The sequence below is a fragment of the Calliphora vicina genome, chromosome 5 (assembly GCF_958450345.1).
Source record: "Calliphora vicina chromosome 5, idCalVici1.1, whole genome shotgun sequence".
Taxonomy (NCBI): domain Eukaryota; kingdom Metazoa; phylum Arthropoda; class Insecta; order Diptera; family Calliphoridae; genus Calliphora; species Calliphora vicina.
In genome coordinates this window covers 27664726-27685663 of record NC_088784.1, presented here as the reverse complement: position 1 = coordinate 27685663, position 20938 = coordinate 27664726, and the positions used below count along the sequence as shown (strand labels likewise).

At 32.0% G+C, this 20938-nt stretch overlaps 1 protein-coding gene across 18 annotated transcripts in view; it reads left to right on the top strand.

The window, feature by feature from the left end:
* The window catches only part of LOC135959756 (uncharacterized), a 99923-nt gene that overhangs the window by 67596 nt on the left and 11389 nt on the right, over positions 1-20938 (top strand). For 6 of the 18 annotated variants that reach the window (XM_065510804.1, XM_065510797.1, XM_065510803.1 and 3 more), the window contains 8 exons: positions 11995-12093; positions 12160-12339; positions 12401-12610; positions 13364-13569; positions 13629-14037; positions 15767-15793; positions 16182-16469; positions 16601-17021. In XM_065510804.1, the coding sequence (XP_065366876.1) occupies positions 11995-12093; positions 12160-12339; positions 12401-12610; positions 13364-13569; positions 13629-14037; positions 15767-15793; positions 16182-16469; positions 16601-17021 (1840 nt within the window). Of the gene's footprint in view, positions 1-11994; positions 12094-12159; positions 12340-12400; positions 12611-13076; positions 13122-13363; positions 13570-13628; positions 14038-15766; positions 15794-16181; positions 16470-16600; positions 17022-20938 lie in introns of those variants that run through there. The other 12 variants (XM_065510807.1, XM_065510805.1, XM_065510806.1 and 9 more) reach the window with 6 other exon arrangements.

Below are 20938 nucleotides of genomic sequence, written 5' to 3'. Positions count from 1 at the left end.
TACTAGGTATGGATTTCAAATAATGAAAGGAAGGGTAATGAAATATACAACATTGTATAAATAATGAAGAGATAGGGTCGAGGTTATTTATTAATAGTTACAAAAATATTTAATAATTTTATAATTTTTGTTACTTTTTGAAACTTAAATATTAAACTGTGAATACCCCTTTTAATAAATATTTGCCAGAATTCTTGTTTGTTCTACTAAATATGTAAATACTATAATAAATGATTGAATTGTTTATTAAAAGCAAATTCCAGAAAGCAAAACCAGAATATAGAAAAAATTCAACATACATTCAAATGATTCTTCTGTTATAAATGATGTAAAATATGGAAATTACTAAAATTTTTATGTTCGTATGGAAAAATCTAAGAAAATGACATCATTGTGAAAAAAATGTCTTTAGTTCTTAGATTCCATTGAAATTAAACAGTTTTAGGTGTTTTAAATAGATGATGTCACAGTTAGTTGGAGTTTTTAGTATTCTAGTTTAAAAACTGTTTAAAACGTAATGTTAATGATTAACGACAGCATTAGAAAACAACTCAGTAAGTAAGTAGCAACAGTCAAATCCGAGTACAAACATAATGAAATTTCATTGCATCAACATACAATGGTAACAGAATAAGTTTTGTGGTTTGCAAAGTTTTGAGGTTTGAGAGCGGAAACTCTCCTGTCAAAGACCTAACTCAGTTGTCAGAAACCTAAGTGGTGAGAATGTAAGATACAAAAAACTCTCACAATTTAGTTCTCCAGATGTTGACTGTTAAAATCCTGAAAATTTTTAGCCAAGCTACTAGAACTGAACTAGAACTGAACTAGAACTGAACTAGAACTGAACTAGAACTGAACTAGAACTGAACTAGAACTGAACTAGAACTGAACTAGAACTGAACTAGAACTGAACTAGAACTGAACTAGAACTGAACTAGAACTGAACTAGAACTGAACTAGAACTGAACTAGAACTGAACTAGAACTGAACTAGAACTGAACTAGAACTGAACTAGAACTGAACTAGAACTGAACTAGAACTGAACTAGAACTGAACTAGAACTGAACTAGAACTGAACTAGAACTGAACTAGAACTGAACTAGAACTGAACTAGAACTGAACTAGAACTGAACTAGAACTGAACTAGAACTGAACTAGAACTGAACTAGAACTGAACTAGAACTGAACTAGAACTGAACTAGAACTGAACTAGAACTGAACTAGAACTGAACTAGAACTGAACTAGAACTGAACTAGAACTGAACTAGAACTGAACTAGAACTGAACTAGAACTGAACTAGAACTGAACTAGAACTGAACTAGAACTGAACTAGAACTGAACTAGAACTGAACTAGAACTGAACTAGAACTGAACTAGAACTGAACTAGAACTGAACTAGAACTGAACTAGAACTGAACTAGAACTGAACTAGAACTGAACTAGAACTGAACTAGAACTGAACTAGAACTGAACTAGAACTGAACTAGAACTGAACTAGAACTGAACTAGAACTGAACTAGAACTGAACTAGAACTAGAACTGAACTAGAACTGAACTAGAACTGAACTAGAACTGAACTAGAACTGAACTAGAACTGAACTAGAACTGAACTAGAACTGAACTAGAACTGAACTAGAACTGAACTAGAACTGAACTAGAACTGATCTAGAACTGAACTAGAACTGAACTAGAACTGAACTAGAACTGAACTAGAACTGAACTAGAACTGAACTAGAACTGAACTAGAACTGAACTAGAACTGAACTAGAACTGAACTAGAACTGAACTAGAACTGAACTAGAACTGAACTAGAACTGAACTAGAACTGAACTAGAACTGAACTAGAACTGAACTAGAACTGAACTAGAACTGAACTAGAACTGAACTAGAACTGAACTAGAACTGAACTAGAACTGAACTAGAACTGAACTAGAACTGAACAAGAACTGAACTAGAACTGAACTAGAACTGAACTAGAACTGAACTAGAACTGAACTAGAACTGAACTAGAACTGAACTAGAACTGAACTAGAACTGAACTAGAACTGAACTAGAACTGAACTAGAACTGAACTAGAACTGAACAAGAACTGAACTAGAACTGAACTAGAACTGAACTAGAACTGAACTAGAACTAGAACTAGAACTGAACTGAACTAGAACTAGAACTGAACTAGAACTGAACTAGAACTGAACTAGAACTGAACTAGAACTGAACTAGAACTGAACTAGAACTGAACTAGAATTGAACTAGAACTGAACTAGAACCGATTTAATTAATTTCACACAAACTTGCAAGGTGATTAAAAGTATAATTTTTTCTTCTACTTGGACCAGCATTCAAGGGATGACCCCAATTCATGCTAAGCATTGTGTTGGAACTAGGAAAATAGGTTATGGCAGGGAGGAAAGATGGAGTAATGTTTGTGGACATTCGATTTGAACTTTCCTTAATTGAAAATGACAGGAGACAGTACAGTACACAACGTGATGCGTTCTTGAGGAAAAACGTGTACATATTACGTAAAAATCTGCGGATATCAGGAACAAGATCCCTAATTTCATCAGTACACATTCCATTGTAGTACTGATAAAACAGTGAAACGCAGCCCACATTGCGACGGTGCTCCAGCGAATCAATAGAGTTGGAAATCCTACTGTTACCAATAATCACCTTCGTCCTCTCCTTTACGTGGTCGAGAAGCTCCAAAATAGATTTTGATTTTCGGTCGGAGTGAAGTACACAGTTTTATCCGAGACACTTGAATGCTTTTTTTGACACTTGAAAAATGTGTGTTGACCAGCGGACATCACATTGTATTCTCATGCTCAGAACATCAAGAGCGTCTGATTTCACAATATTTACACCACCCATAAATGCAGATGAAGCGACATGGTCTGTCAACATGCAACACTGAGTCTTGCGAGTGTTGAAAGCGACCCTGTTCGCACGACCCCATTCAGAGATTGTCAGAAGGTCCCGATTAAGGGAATCATTCATGTTTTGCCTCATTGTCCCAATATCCGACAGACTTGGTCTTTAATCAAATGAATATGAATTTCAAATGTTGCTGTCATCTGCAAAAGAATTGATAGGGTTAGAAGTTTGATGTAAAAGGTCGTTTAGAAAAATAATGAATAAAGTAGGAGAAAGAACGGAGCAGTACCCCTGAATTTATCTTGTACTCGTTTGATGTTATCCCATATATAATAACTCGTATAGTGCGATCTCTGAGAAAGCTCGATATAAATCGAGAGCAGTTAATACCGACACCAAAAACAATATGTTTTGACTCTATCGAACGCCTAGGAAATATCCACTTTACTCTCGCCAAAATGGTGAATAGAATGACACCATTTTTCTGATAGGAAGGCTTGCAAGGCTCCGTTAAGTAAATTGTTGGACTTCAAATATTTAACCAGATGGTACTTTCCAGAACTTTGGAAAGTGCAGAACAAATTGCTATTGAACGTTTTCAGGGTTATTAGCCTCTCTTTTTTTAGGAATTGGCGTGACATTAGCAACTTTCCAACATACAAGAAATACGCCGGCACGGTATGGAATACTGAAAAGGTTAGCTAATGGACGAGCTAACGTCGAAGAGCATTGCTTCAAGACCAGCGCTGGTATGCCATCTGATGCTGGAGACTTATTTACATTGAGATCCGATAAAACCCTTTTTAAAGCACGCGCTCGAATGAATATATTTGATATAGTCACTAATACTCTTTCGAGTTTGGGCAGTTGTTGATCACTTTCTGGCAAGTGAGAATTAATTGCGAATAATTCAGCAAAAAGGTTAGCTTTATTGACTGGGTCAGTGAATGTTTAGTCATCATTTAAAAGAGTCAGAATTGAGGAACTAGCATTATTCTTTACACTTTTAACAAATGACAAAAAGCTTTTACTATAGTTTCTGCGTTAAAGCTGTTCTCTGTCACTATCCGAAATTTCTGGACTGAAGACATAGAATGTTTGGTCAACAAATACTTATAGCAGACCTGTCTAACTAGAGGTGTTTTAAGTAAGATTCACAACTTCATTAGAACAATAGCTTCGCTGAAGAATAGCAACAGCCAAGAAACATTGGAAGAATGGTGCACGAGGTATCACAACTTTACATAAGCTTGTCTAAGCTATCCTATATACAATGTAATAAGCAGTTTTATCAATTGTGGCTCTAAACTCCATCGTAATTCAATCGAAATGTCTTCTCAATTGCATTTCTTTATTGGTCCAACTTTGGCAACATATTTGCAAGTTAATATGCTTTCCAAAGGAAATTTAATCGAGTATATGTGCGCAACGACCCACGTCCTTGGACGTAACAAATGAATAAATTGCAGCCTCGAATTTTATTTGAAAGAAATGGAACTGAGGCGGTCAAAGATAACTACTTGTAAAGTATCCAAATCTCTATCAAAAAAAGAACCATGACTCTCTTGGATCTTGGTAGGAACTCGATTAAACTTCACACAGGAAAGTATATGTTGTTCACGTTGCACAAGTTATTTGTACTAAGAAAAGAAGGAATTGGTACAACAACTTCTATGTGACAACCCTGAGCAGTGACTACAGGATCGTAGATATCTTAGTACAGGACTCTTCTATAAAACCATTCCATACACCTTTTATGTGAGATGCCAGTATCTAGTGGATTCCACCTAATGTTTAAAAATGTCTTAAAATTTCCTATTTTTCCAACATATTTTGATTTGATTCAAGATGGTATCAAAATACACAAGCTCTATGTATCCAATTGCGAAATGGTGTTTTTAATTATCTGGCAAAGTTTGTAATATTTACTAATAACTCTAGTCTCTCTCTAATTACCTAATCTAATTAAAATCACAAACAATTTGGTAATTCAACATAATAAATCTAATTTAATACTTATTAAAATTTTGTTATTAAACTATAATTACCTAGTTTGTTTGGTACAACAAAATTGTGACAGAATTAAAAATAATTAAAAACAAGTAAGAACTTAATTTGAATATTATAAAAAAAATAACTCACAAAATCTAGGTCAAAATAAAATATTAATATTATCGTTAGGTACTCAGCAATATGTTGTTGTTGTTATTGTTTTGTTTATTTAATGTATTTAATAACAAACTCATTTTGTTCAAAAATATACCGCAAAAGTAAATTATTTTAATCGAGCTTACAGTTTTTTATACTACAAATTAATATCGAATGGCTGGTTGGCTGGCTACTTTTGTAAATAAAAAAATCTCTAGTATTATTGAAAATATATATAAAAAAATCTTTATCAACATTTGATTTTTTTTTAAATAAATTTTATAAATAATTAAAATTTATGAAGTATGAAGTTACAGTTGGTTGTTCAGCATACCGGTGTGCTACATTTATTTATTTCCATATAATTTATAACAAAAAAAAATTATAATAATAATGAACCAAAACCAGCAATTGTTTAAATCCAGAATAATTTATTTAAAGCTCAAACCACGTACTCATACTCTGGCACCTCAATTACTCTTTCGAATTGAAATAATATATCAAAAACTCTGTGGTGATTCATACCCTTAAAAAAATAACACATATTTATTTTTGGAATACTCTAAACAAAAATTACGTAAGCTTTAAAAAAGACTCCGTCTTAAAAACTAAATAAGAAGAAATAACTACAAAAAACTCTAAAGAACGAGTTCACCATTTATTTATCATCATCAGACATGCTATATACTTAAGTAAGTATTATACTGGGGTTCGTCTGTTTGTCTGTCCCTTTTGTATACAAATGAAAGCAAAAAAATAAAAATTTATATATTTTAAATTAAGACCTTGACCTTAGTATTGAAATTGAAATAAATACATAAGAAACAAATTAGTAATCCAGCGTATAAAACTCATTTGGTTTCAAGTGTTGATTTTTATATGGGTCTTGATAATATTGTTTTGTTTTTGTTGTTGTTTTAATGAAGTAACCCACGTTCAAGGAAAAAGTTATCAACGGGGCTGACTTAAAGATTTTTTTTTCACATCTGTTCCAGCTGTTTATTAAGAGAAGTATTTGAGAAAATATAATTTGTCACTTTATTAAATTATTGTGACAAACAGCCAAATCAGAGGTTGAAATCACAGAATTCAATAAATTACACAGGTCAACAGCAAAAAAATGCTGCACTAACCACTATATAGATTTGATGCATCATGTTTACAAAAATGGTAAATTTTACATGTGTTTTGTTATTGTAACAAACACATGTAAAATGTACACTCAAAGTACACGCTGGTACTCACACGCAATTTTCTGAAAATAAGCGAATTCACTTGATTGTGAATAAATTCGAAAATAATCAATCGATTTTTATGATCGATACCTCATTTTGTTCCTATTACATGTAGCTTTGCGATAAAGCAATAAATCTAAACAATTTCTCTCGTTTTCGATTTTTCATGATTTTTTTAAAACATAAAAATTGGATATTTTTATATTAAAAATATATTTTTTGCTTCAATTTGTTATTATAACTCCGAAACTACAGACCCGATTAAAACGCAATATATATGTAAAAATTTGTAAATAGCATGGGGAAAATGTTTTCAACATTCAATCAAACGAAAGAAGAATATTAACTACTCAATTTTATGTATATCAAATCAAAAACTAAAATTTTGTGAAAATGAGCGAATTCACTTAATTGTGAATAAATTCGAAAATAATCAATCGATTTTTATCTTCGATATCTCATTTTGTTGGTATTATATGCGGCTTTGCGACAAAATAATAAACCTGAACAAGTTCTGCCGTTTTCGATTTTTCCTCAGTTTTTTAAAACATAAAAATTTGCTATTTTCACGTAAAAAATATATTTTTTGCTTCAATTTGTTATTATGACTTCGAAACTACTGAGCCCATTAAAACGCAATATATAACCGGTTAAAGGTTATATAAATTTTAACATTCTTAAGTTTACTTCAATAATATCGGGCTAACCGTTTTTGAGTTATCATAAATTATGTGGAGAAACATTTAAAAAAAATTCACAATTTTAGAAAAAAAATTTAAAAACTAATCTATCCATAGATTTTAAAAATGTTCCCATTTTTGTACTACTGGAACCACAATACATCAAAATTGTGTAGTGGTTTAAAAAGCATCCACAATTTTTTCGATTTTGTTGCCCTGTGTTATTTAAATAATATTTGGTTTACTGCTTTATAAAACTTATTCACTTTTATATTTCACTTTAAAGCTAGAAATTGAAAAAAGATTCAAAGATTTGTTTATTACGTTTTCGCTATTAATTGGTTCCTTTGGATTGGATGTAGAAATAAAGGGTGTTTTTTAAAGGCACAAAAATAACACAAAAATGTCAAATTGAATCAAAACAAGAATCACCAAGTTTTTTCCAAATTTTTTTTAATTTTTTTTTTTGTAAAAAATAAATTCTTTTTACAAAAAAAAAAATTGTTTATGAAAAAAAAAAAATATTTTTCCCGATTTTGACACATTGTAGCTACAACTTACATCGTAGCCTTATATACATCGTTGCAATGGACTTTGAAATATCTATCATTAGAAATCCATATTGTCTATATTAATGACTTAGTAATCCAGATATAGATAAAAACAAGTAAGAGATCTATATTCGGCTGTGCCGAATCTTATATACCCTTTACCAAATTATACTTTAAAATAAATTTTTTTAAATATTTTTAGGTAAACAAAATTTAATTTTTTTTTAATTGTTTATCAAATTTTTTTTTTGGAAATTGTTTTTTAATTTTTTTTAAAAAAGTTTTTTCCAAATTTTTTTAAAAAAAAATTTAAAATTTAAAATTTTTTTTTTTTTAGTTTTTAAATTTTTTTTTTAAAAAATTTACGACAAAAAAATTTTTTGATGAAAAAAAATTCGGGTTAAAAAATTGTTTTCCCGATTTTGACCCATTGTAGGTCCAACTTACTATACTCTTATCTCCATCGTTGAAATGGACTTTGAAATATCTATCATTAGATATCCATATTGTCTATATTAATGGCTTAGTAATCCAGATATAGATAAAAAATAGGTCAAAAATCGAGGTTGTCCTGTTTTGTCATTCCGTTTGTAATTTCTACATTTTTCATTTCCGACCCTATAAAGTATATATATTCTGGATTATTATAGATAGCGGAGTCGATTAAGCCATGTCCGTCTGACTGTCTGTTCTGAAGACCCCAGATATCTTCGGGAACCAAATCTTCAATAATTCTGTCAGACATGCTTTCGAGAAGTTTCCTATTCAAATTCAGCAAAATCGGCCCACAAATGGCTGAGATATGAGGAAAAAACCAGGACAACCTCGATTGTTAACCTATTTTTGACCTATATCTGGATTACTAAGTCATTAATATAGACAATCTATAACGATCCAGAATATATATACTTTGTGGGTTCGCAAATGAAAAACGTAGAAATGACAAACTTATATATAACCTTGCCACTCTGAAGTCCAATTTTTGGGCCACTTTTTCGAGCATTGCTGGTCGTATGTCACGAATAACACGAACAATGTTGGCCTCCAAGGCGTCAGTAGTTGCTGGTTTATCACCATAAACCGGTGACTGCACGTGGCCCCACAGGAAATAATCGAGAGTTGACAAATCGCACGACCTGGTATTCACAGGCCAATTGACAGGTCCATTTCTTGAAATCAAAATTTTGATTTCAATAACTCGATGGTTGAGGTTGCCGTATGACAGGTAGCGGAATCGTGTTGAAACCACATCTCGGCCGGATCATTGCCAACCATTTTTTCAAACAAAAAATCATTGATCATTGCGCGGTAACGACCCCAACTGATTTTGATTGAAAACGGTCCATGATTTCGCCTGGCTCCCCATACAAATTCTCCTCGTATTTGCTCATAAAAGTGTTAATTAAGCAAAAATCATAATCAAATTTAGCAAAGATCAGTTTTGTGTACTCAAATGCTCCTTAGTACAGCGTGTAAACCGCAGCAAATGGTGCATTTTTCTAGATGTTGTGTATTGGTCTCACTCCATATGCGGCAATTTTGTTTATTAACAAACCAGTTAAGCCAAAAACTAGCCTTATCGCTGAACACAATTTTGAGACAAAACAGAGTTTCAAAGTAAATTTGGATAATTTGGTAGCGTAGTTCAAGCGTCAATCTAATCGAAATGATTTGCCAAAGTATACTGATCATAAATACCAAAAAGTGAACAAACAGAGATAACTTACATATATGTATATGCATGTTTATTGTAGATCTTCTCAAGGACTAATTTTATTTTAAATTTCAGCTCATTCGGTTCAAAAATGGATTTTTGGCTTGTAATTTTGCTGATTAAGCGTAAAGAGTTTTATTTACAACTTTGGTATCTTTGGTGACCCCCACTGAAATTATCCGGCACAAATTTTCGTAGAATATTAAAATCCTTAAATGTCTTTTTGAAAGGACCTCTAAAAAGAGGATCTTTAAGATCTTTCACAAAAATTATCACCATAAAATTCCACAATATAAAACTGACAATAAGAATTCGCTCAGACAAAAACTTAAAACTTTGACCTAGTTAAAAAGAACTCAGTCCAGCTGGACTATACAAAGTTTATTCTACAAAAATTATTTACTCAACATGCCCTTTCTGAATTTTAGAGTCGCTATTCTGTTCCAATCAAAAAGTCTCAATTTGTTGGTCAGTGTTATTATAAGACAATTATGAACGTTCAATTCATTTTCTGAGGAGGTCCTTATATGGGGACTAGGGACAAATGTTGAACGATTTTCACCATATTTTACATTATAATTTCAAAGTACTTCAACTAATTTGTGCAAAATTTTATCATGATTGCTGCATAATCAACATATTTATAACTGCTCGGAGAGTATTCCGGGGGGACAGGTGAAATCACGCATCGATATTGCCCATTTGCAATACCAAATAAACCATACAGGGGCCTATCGTGTTTGCCACAGACAGATAGATGGACAGACGGACGGACATATGTAGCTAGATCGTCATAGAACCTTATGAGGGCGCAGAATATATATAATTATGTGGGCCTGCGACAAATATTTTGATTTCTTACAAACGAAATGACAAAATCATCTTTTTTTATGGTGGGTATAACAATATGAAATAAAATGCAGTGAAACTGCATCTTTTGACTTTTTCAGTTAGCTCCTTCCGTTTGGGCTCTGAATAGGTTAGTTAAGTATGCAGTCAAATCCATACCGAACACACCCAGATTCATCATAGGTACCGTGTGATAACTCAGTAATGAGGGTAGACTAAAAGGAAAAGCCATCTCATCCATCCATTCAACAAGTCGGAGTACTCAACGCAATCTTTTCGATGCACGAATGAAAACGTTCTTCTGAAGTTCGTCTCTGACTGATCGGTTAGATCAAGCAAAACAGAACCTCAGCTAGTTTTGTGTGAAGTGGAAAGTGTCAGATTTTTATACCCTTCACCTTCGTGAGAATGGTATATATAAGATTGTCATTCCGTTTGTAATTTCCACAATATAATTTTCCGAATCTATAAAGTATATATATTCTGGATCCTTATGGATAGCGGAATCGATTAAGCCATGTCCGTCTGTCTGTTCCAAATAACTTACATACACGATTCATACATCAATATATCCGGCTCGGTTTGTATTTAAAATCACAAATGGCTGAGATATAAGGAACAAAACCAGGACAACCTCGATTTTTGACCTATATCTGTATTACTAAGACATTAATATAGACAATATGGATATCTAATGATATATATTTCAAAGACCTTTGCAACGACGTATATAAGACGATAGTAAGTTGGACCTACAATGGGTCAAAATCGGAAAAAAATGTTAACCCGAATTTTTTTTTTCACCAAAAGTTTTCTTTTGCTAAATACTTATTAAAAAAAATTTAAAAAACAAAAAAAAAATTTTAAATTTAAAAAAAAAAAAAAAAATTTTACCTAAAAATATGTAAAATTTTTATTTTGAAGTATAATTTGGTGAAGAGTATATAAGATTCGGCACAGCCGAAAATAGCTCTCTTACTTGTTTATTCTAGATCATTTATTAGGCAACTTCTTCTTAAGACATTATGTGGGGAAATCAATATTATAGCGAACACACCGAACAAGTAGTGACCATTGATCACAGCTAGCACATTCTACATTGATGGAAAGAGATGTCTGGATTCTGGAGTAGATTGGACTATATTTACTAAGGTTGCTTCTTATTTATTATGAAAATGTATCGGTCTTAAAAAACCACCCTTTATATACAAGTCACCTAATTTTATGACAATCGGTCCATAATTAGTCATATCTCCCATATAGCGCCCACTACTGATAAAACTTAAAATTGAGTTTTATGTAAATTACATAATACTAGCATATTTTAAGTCATTCAGATAATAATTGGTCTTAGCTCTCACATAAGGCACACATTCAAAAATATTTATTTTAATACATATAACCACAATTAGTAGTGCTCAATAATAAACCCTCGATTTATTAAAAGGATTATTTTAAGTCTAGAGCATTGGTAGGCAAAAAGATGCATTTAATTTGTGTGCTCTTTTGGATAAAAAATAAAATATCCACAACAACATCAAGAAACTGAATGAATTGTGTGTATTTTTACGCTCTATTACGCTCTTTTGTTCACATTCGGGTTGTTTGATGAAAATCATCGTAACCTGCACAATATGAACGCCTACCATGGGTCTAGAGTCTTCGCTGAAAGTAATCCTTTAGATTTTATGTGTCTAATATTTCTTAAATAATTAGTGGATTCACAAGGTGTCCTATCATGTCATGTTGTCATAATGTTCTATTTCACAACTCGGCGGCTCGGCACATCCGGATCATAGGCGATCAGCGCAGGTCTCTGCTGGCAGGAATAGATTTTCTGAAACACTTAAATACAAATTAAAGAATATTAATTTTTTCAGCAGAAAATAAATGACGCATTTGCATGTTTGATTAATAATGAAATTTTTCCATATTTCAGGGACTCTCTGTTGAAGTTGTACGTGTATTGCCCGACAGTCCGCCACCCGGTTTAAGCAACATTTTCTGTAATGCCGATGAAGCAAATCCAGCTGATATGGTAAGTTAACACATCCATTAAAATGTATTTTCCAATAATTCAAATATACATATTTATACATAACAGCTTATTACCTTCGATTGTGATGCCATGCCGGTATTGCAAGTCAAAACCTTCCGCCAGAGATCGGGAAAAGTTGAGACCTCTCATTACAAGGTGACCGTATCGAGATTCCGAGCACGCATTGCAAATGCCATGAACTACAATACATTAAAGGGTGATATGCGGGTTGAAGGTTTTCCAGATGTAAGTAGATTAACATTTTCTTATTTTTGGATTATTAGTTATAATTTTTGTTTTATTTTAGATACGCATTGCCATGAATAGTGTGGGTGCTATTAAGCCCATGGACCAGGACGAACAACAATGTCAGGCTCAAGTTTCCGAAATTTTAAGTAGAGCCCTGCGTGATACCATTTATCCAGTGGATTTCTCCATCTATACTACATGCCCTCGTGCCGATATTGACCCCATGGATTTGCCTGTAATTTACCCCATTCCATATGATACTATGGCGGTGAGCGTAAGAACATTGAGAAGAGTACAATGCTTGAAATATTTATAAACAGTCATGAGTCTTATGACATAAACCTTACATGGTCATTGACAACAAACATGACATGTCATGATTTCTTTTTTCTTTAATTTTTTTTATACTTTCATTACCTTTACAGATTTTACCCTTTAATAATTTGGTTACTTTATGTTGAAGTCATGGTGTCAGTATTTGTGTACTTTATGTTTACTGTTATGTTTTTTTTTACCACCCTACCTACACTTCTCTCTGTTCTTAACCCTTTACCACGCCCCCTTACAGTTTTCCCACATTTAAGTTTATCATTCTTAAATGTTTTAAACTCAAAAATATGCCTTTGATAACTGTTACTTTTAACAAATTTCTTCCATATCTCTTTGGAATATTTCTCTGTGTTAAAATTGGTTTAAAATTGTTTTTATTTTATCTTCTTTTTCTTCCTATACAGGGACCTTTTCAATATTATTACAATTACTAAAAAAAATTTAACGAAATATTCATAAAAACAAAATCAAAAATTATTAACAAACCTACAGACATGCTTACATACATAATTATGTATTTAGATAAGTTTGTAAATCAGATATGTAAATTTTGAATAAATTTCGTTTTGCTTTCAAAAAATCAAAGGCTTATTTTTAGGTTTAATTGTTCACAAATAAAATCTTCATATGTACATTTAAACTGTATTAAAAAACAAATCTAAACATTTCCTAAACACTATACATTTCCCAGAATCAAATGGACTTAAGCATGCAGCAGGGAGGCGGTTTACAGCCCATGATCTCGGGCCGTCGCTTGTTGGTGAAAATTGTTAAAGGTGAAGCTCTCAAAGATGCCAAAGATCCCTTTGTGGTTGTGGAAATGGATGAGCCAGCCCAAAAGAATCAAACCGGAGCCAGACAGGGCAATAATCCCTATTGGGATGAACATTTCTTATTGTAAGCTTGGTTTTTTTGTTATAAATTCCTTTATTAATTAAAGTGTTTGTTTTTTCCAGCGACTTGGCACCCCAATCTGCTGAAATCCTCTTCGAAGTCTATGATCGTCCCGCCGATCATTCAGATGCTCCCAGGTTTTTGGGCCTAGGTTTGGTAGGCATCGATGAATTGGCTGTGGGTCCTGCCTCGACTCAAGTCCTTGCATTGCAACCCCGTCCCTATGAAACACAACCGGTCTCTGGTTCCATAACTGTAGATTTTGTGTTCATTGAGGGCGCCGAAATACCTGCCGGTCCTAGACCGTATAAACTTAAGGAAGCTCTGCATATAAGTACACCGGCCATTAATGAACACATGAAGAATGGTTCTAATTTGGCTGATGCTGCCGTACGTGCCTTACAGGAGGGTGCCTTGAACACAAATGGCCAGCCCAGTAAGAGTACACTGATTATACACAGTGTTCAGAGGGTAAGTTGTTGTTGTTGGATTATAGCCAATAAAAAATATTGTTTGTGACATAGTTTTGGGTAGATTTTAATTAAGGAGAGGGTCCATGAAATGTTGAGGCGAGTTTTAAAGGAAGGAATACTTTTGAAAGCTACTGACTGAAAAGCTTTCAACATTTCCCATAAGATTTTAACGAATGTAGAGATTATAAATAAGGATTTATTGGAAAAGCTTTAAAGACTGAAATAACTTTTTCGAGGAAAGTTCTTTTTAAACCTTAAAATATTGTTGTTAAATGAAATATAACTTTATAATGCTAAGAAAGCTTTATTAAAACTAGAAAACGCTTAATTAAAAAGAGAAATTAAATGTTTTTTAAACAAATTCTTTTGAATATAAACTGAGATTTGCTAAAACAAGCTTTCATAAAGCTCCTTTTTACTACGAAAAAATATTGACATTCATTTTAAATTTTCATATTAAATTTTGTCCAAAAATGGAAAAGCTTCATGAAACAATTTTAAAGTAAGCTTTTTAGTACAAAATTAGGCTTTTCTAGAAAATAAAATGATATTTTTTGTAAAAAAAACAAATATTTTGGTAAAAAGGATTTACAAAAAGCTTTTTAAGAGCTTTTATATCAATTAGCTTTTTAGCAAAAGACAACTTTTTGTATAATTAGCATTTTATAAAATAAGTTTTTTTTGTAGAAAAGAGCTTTTAGGTAAACAATGATTTTTAGTAAAAAGAGCTTTTTTCAATCTTTCTAAAAAAACGTTAACAATATTTTTTGGGAAAATACAAATATTTTTGCATAAAAAGAGCTTTTTTAAATTTTATTTTTTTGTAAGAAAGAACATTTATTTTTTGTAGAAAAGAGCTTTTTGAAAAAACAGCTTTTTATATTTAATTTTTTTGTAAAAAAGAGCTTTTTCAAAAAAAGATTTTTTTAAGAGTATTTTTTGTAAAAAAGAGCTTTCTTTAAAAATACGCATTTTTTAAAAAGAAAAAAGCTTTGTAAAATAAGCTTCCTTAAAGCTCTTTTTTACTACCATAAACATATTTATCATGATTTTGTTTAAATAAACTTTGATTTTTTAACTTGCAAATATCTAGAAAGCTTTCAAGCAAAAATTAAAATTTTGTAAAAAAAATATTTTTTTTGTAAAAAATAGCATTTTTCGGAAAATAAAACTCTTTTGTAAAAATTGTTTTTTTTGTAAAAAAGATCCTTTCTGCTAAAAATTTATATTTTTGTTAAAAAAGCTTTTTTGGAAAAATAGTTTTTTTATATACCAATCCTTAAAAATTCTTTTTTGTAAAATAAAAAATAAAATTTTGTTATAAAGAGCATTTTGTTAATTAAGGCTTTTTAAATATAGTTTTTTTTTATAAAAAGAGCCTTTCTAAAAAAAATAGATGTTTCTGTAAGAATATTTTTATCAACTAAACTCTAAATTATAAAATGGAAGACAGTTTTTTTAAACCTTTAAAACTCTCAACATTTCATTAGTCCGAAAACCTCACGCACTATTCGCTTTTTCTTCACCAAAAATTTTTGCACTTTTTTTAAATATTGATTTATTTTGGGTTTTTTTATTTTATTTCTTAATTGGTTTATATCTTTTCATGACTTGTTTGAACCACACCACATTACATTTTCAACAAACAATTCAAAATCATTACGATTTTTTATTATATCCTCTCTATTTAATTCGCCCTCGCACAAAACTCAAAATCAACCAAGCAGAATTCAACAAATCCAAATGCATTTAAGGTAATTATTCAAAATAATAAACCATCTAAAACATTTTTCAATAACATTTAGATCAAAGTTTCGTTTTGAGTTTTACTTTTAACATTTTTCCTTTATTTTTATTTTAATGAGTTTAAGTTTGTTTTAAATTTAAGTTGCCAAATCACACATTTCTCTCAAAAGCTCATAAAGTATATTCAAACAAAAAAAATAAAAGAACTTTGTGAATAACTTTTAGTTTATAGTGTTATGAAAAGCTAACAAAACGTTTTTCTCTTTTTTTATAAAAAAAAAATTTTGAAAATTTTCATTACTGCGCTTTATTAACCCTGCCCTGATAAACCAAACCAAAAAAAAAAACAAAAATTATTTGCTTCATAATGATTAATTAAACGCCTGTAAAAAAAAGGTTGAAGTAAATAAAGATGGTCAAATCGAAGTTAAAGAATCTCAAGATGTTTTAAATGCCGCCGCAACAAAAGCTTTAGAAAGCCCTGAATTAGCGCACACACCAGAAGCTATGGTTATAGAGCTTAACAGTGAAGATCTAGAGCAAATAGTAGCGGATACATCAGTGACTACAGATATAACAGCGAGTCCAACTGATTCGTATCCCCAAAACGAGTGCCTAAATACCGAAACACCGTCCCTAGACAACACAGGTAACGATAGTGCTTTGGGAGAATCCGCCTCCGAGGTAAGTAATCGCTTTTTGTTTACAAAATGTTAAATTTACTAAAATTACCAGCCGGCATGTTATTTCTAAAATTCATTTTCTTTTCTATAAAACAAAATATTTTAAAAAATCATTTCTTTTTTTATAAACAGTTTGGTCAACCGAATGCTGCCTCCTCACCCAATGGTCACAATAATTATAATGCCAATGGTGCCTCTGCCGGCTATTCCAATGGCCATAATAATGCCTCCTCTTATTCAAATAATGCCTTCTCCAAGAATGGTAGCTTACCTCGCAACGGCATGTCGTCGCCCGACAACAATTTCAATTTACATGAAGCCGAGGACCTGTCGGCAGCTGGTTTCGATGATCGTGGCCGCAGTAAAAAACGTAATTTCTTTGGTACACTGAAAAAGCGTTTAAGCCGCTCCAAGACACGCACCCATTCAGCTGATCGTGGCGCTTTAACGTCACAACAAAATAATAATCTTACAACCCCTACAGGAACACTTAACGGTGATTCACGTTCATTATCTGTCGATCGTGCTGTTTTGTCTAAAAGCAATTCACTTGGTAATTACCTTAGATCCCCCCACACCAACTCCACCGCCATCCTCACCCATTCACTTACTCACTCACTCACTGTCTCATCTACATTGTAGTTCATTTCAAACACTTCATCCATTAGATACTAACTTGTTTTTTTTTTGTTGGAAATTCATTTTTAATTTTCATTGTGCACTTTAGTTTTTCGTTTTTGGTTATACGAGTATGTAATTTAAGGAGATAATTTTATAGTTTGTGGTGGGATTATATAAATTTTCAATATAAGTTAGATTGTACAGTGGCCCGGCTGATCCGATTAACATAAAATTTCACGTAGGCTTAGCAGAGGATATTCGAGTTTAAATTTAGACGGCAGACCCATAAATTGTTTGTGGTTCTTTTACAATCAAATATTTTAGTATGTGCATCCATATAACCAGCATTTGAATATTCAATATTCTCAGTGGATTTGGAAAGAAGAAACTAAGGCTTTTCGAAGGTTATATATGATTTTTAAGTAAGTGCTGGTTCACACACAAGTTCACTTGCGCAAGTATTGAGTTTGAGAGAGGAGATTGGAATGATTTTCCACGTTTTCTTCCTCTCTCATAAACTCAAAACTTGCTCAAGTAAACTTGATATTCACCGCTATCGCGAATCAATATTTCGTTCGAAAACTTTGTTCACGTGAAAAAATTCCCCATGTTGTGAAATTGTTAAATGAAATTTTGTAAGCAATGAATGCTCTTCCGAATAAAATCAACTATTGTGAATGAAAAGTTCATGGAAATATCACGAGGGGAAGTTGATATTTCATGATTGTAAAAAAAGTTAACTGTATAAACACACTCAGATTTTTCAAGTTTACTTAAATATTATATATACGATTCGAAAGACCTCTCTTTCTTCTTTCTAAATCCCTAAGAAACTTAAAATCGGTTGTTATTCAACTAAGTTATTGGCTTATAAGTGCATAAAGGTATGAAAAATTGTTCTTTTTTACCCGTAACTCAAGATTTTGACAAATTAAAAAAAAAAAGATTCTTATTGTAGGTACTCGACAACACCTACCAGAAAAATAATAAAATTTTCCAGGTGTTTTATTTTTGTCGCTCAGTGTAATTAATTGAATAATTTTGAATTTGATTGTTCAAATCAAAGAACAATTGATTAGTTATTGAAAGTAAGACTTAACCCTTCGACGGTTGAGTAGTTTTTGCACTTTAGGGAATTTTATATGAAAACGCATTTTTTAAACAATTTTTTTGTTTTGATTTAATGTTAGAAAAATTTAATTTAAAATTATTAATTTTTATGAGTTTTATATGAAAAAAGCCTAAAAAACTATTGTTGAAATTTCAGTACAAGGTCCCTTTTCACACGTTCCCGTACTAAACACATTTAAATCTCAATAGAAACTAAACTATTTTTTCGCTTTGATTTTTTTAAACAATTCTAGATAAAATTTCCCGGGTATACTTCCCATGGACCATCAAGGAGTAATTTCAGTTTGAAAATAAAAAGGTCCACAGGGACCTTCTCACCCGCCGGAGGGTTAAAAATGCGGAATTTTTAAAAATGTTTAGTTTTTATTTTGAAATATTTGTACAACATAAATTTATTCAAAGTATTGGCCATTGTTAGCTATGATTTTTTCCCATTTTTCTGGCAACATGTGGATTCCGAGTCAAAAGAACTGCTCATCTTTTGAGGACAAAAACGAATCAAACCAAATTTTGTTCCAAAGTGAAGCGTGTTTGAAGCAAATAGTAGAAGGATGGGGCCAGTTCTGAACTATAAGGCGGATTGAGGCGAAACTTCCTAACCAGTTCATTCTAAATAGTTTTTAACAGGTATTGCAACATTTGGCCGACCTTTGTCATGATGGAAAATTACAGTTTCATGTCTGGCCGCGTAATCTGGGCGGTTTTCAGCCAATACTCGCTTCAAACGAATCAGTTTTGTTTGGTATAGGTTCCCTGTGATGGTTTGGTCAGATTTAAGCACTTCATATAAGATAGTGCCCTTTTGCTCCCACCAAGTACAAAGCGTTACCTTAGCGCCATGGATATTTGGCTTTGGTGTCGATTAGACTGTTTGGTCGGACTTCACATTCGATCTCTTACGCTTCCGGTTATACACAGAGAAACTAGATTCGTAATAGCAACCGTGTTTGTTTTCAATCGAATGATTCGGTTGCATACATAGAAGTTTGCGTTTCTATCAATAGAAAGTCAATTGTTAAAGAAGAATTTCGGTTGAAGCAACAAAACGTTTGTTATCCCTTCTAAAATTTTGTAGCCGCAACTGTAAAATTCCGTCACTATGATATAATCATTCGATTATCAACAAATTCGGTTGCTATCACGAATCTGTTTTCTCTGTGTAGTAACGGATCCATTTTTCATAGCAAAAGTTTTGAAATTGCTGCCTGAGTAGTTCTCAATGATTTTGCAAGTTCTTGTTGAGTTTTTAAACAATCTTCATGGAGTAATGCCATCAATTCTTGGTCTTCAAACTTCTTCAGCAATTCTGAATCGCATAAATCATCTCTCGAACGTTGAAACCGATCAAACACATTCACCATAAGCTTAGATGAGTAATCGGTGTGCTTCAACGGCACTTTTTTCAAATTAAAGAAGTAAACTTAGTATTCTAACAGGGTGTTCACAAATTTAATGTTCTTAAAGCCTAGTTTTAAGTTTAGAAGATTCTGATTTATTACCACTTGTTTGGCGACAGACATAAATAAATCTGTAACTTCTAAAAAATAGATAGTCTTATTTTAATAATAAAATTGCATATAGCTGAGTTTAAGTTTTGAATTTGGAAGGAGGCGAAGTCTCAAGGCACCAAAATGGGTTATCTCAGGTGTATGAAAAATGGTTGTCACAAACATATATTTATTTACTGCAGCCATATACATGATAGCTACAATCATGTGAATCGTAACATAACCATATTTGGGTTACCGAAATCATACAAACAATTACTGTGACTATAATATTGTTGAACAACTTGTAAACATGTTGAAGTGGTTACAGTAAATATGTGATATAGATGATACAAAGAGGAAGGGTTCGGTTTCCAATAAAGCAGCCAGCACCTGTTGCACAGTGATTTAGATCAGGGATGCCCAATGCTAAATCTGCAGTTGTGTTGGTGAGCGAAAGAGAAATCCACTGAAAGAAAAGTTTTATCAGGATTTATTTGTTAACAATAATAGTCAAAATAAAAGTCAAAAATCTTAATCAAATTGTCGGCGATATATTAACATATAATAGAATATTTTTTTTGTATAGTGGGTTCAAATGCCCTCTTTTCACGGATTTATTAATATCTCAACAACAACAATAACGAGGCTCGCAAAATTTTACGTGAGCAATCCGCATATTTTAATAAAATTTTAGGGATATAGTAGTGGGAAGTCAGATACCCCCCAAATAAAATAAATAGTATTTATTTGCACAAATTTTTTAGTTCTTGTGTTACCCATTTTTTAGCTTTTTTTCTCACAATGTGTAATTTCAACACGTGACTATAAAAATACCGTTTCATATTTGCCATTCACTTTTTGCCTGCTGATGTAGAATGTGCTTTTAAAGCGGGTACTTTCAGTTTTCACGATACTTGAAGTACCTTGGCCCCTCTCTGCCTTGTTTTGATTAAATTAATTTCAAATCTGAAAAAAATTGTTCACAGAAGTAAATTGAGAGAAAAAGCCAGAAAACAAATCAATGATTTTCCAAGGTTCGAAATATTTCTTTCAGCTTTATGAACAAAAAATTAAAAAATAGCAATACACCCACCTAGCATGTGCATTCGTCGCTGTCTCAGTGACGACTAAACAAAAGAGAATAAGGATATGTGTGTTGTTAGTCAGCTAGAAAGTACCTTGAAATGTGGACCATTAGTTTAGACTCGTTCACAAGCTACAGAATTAT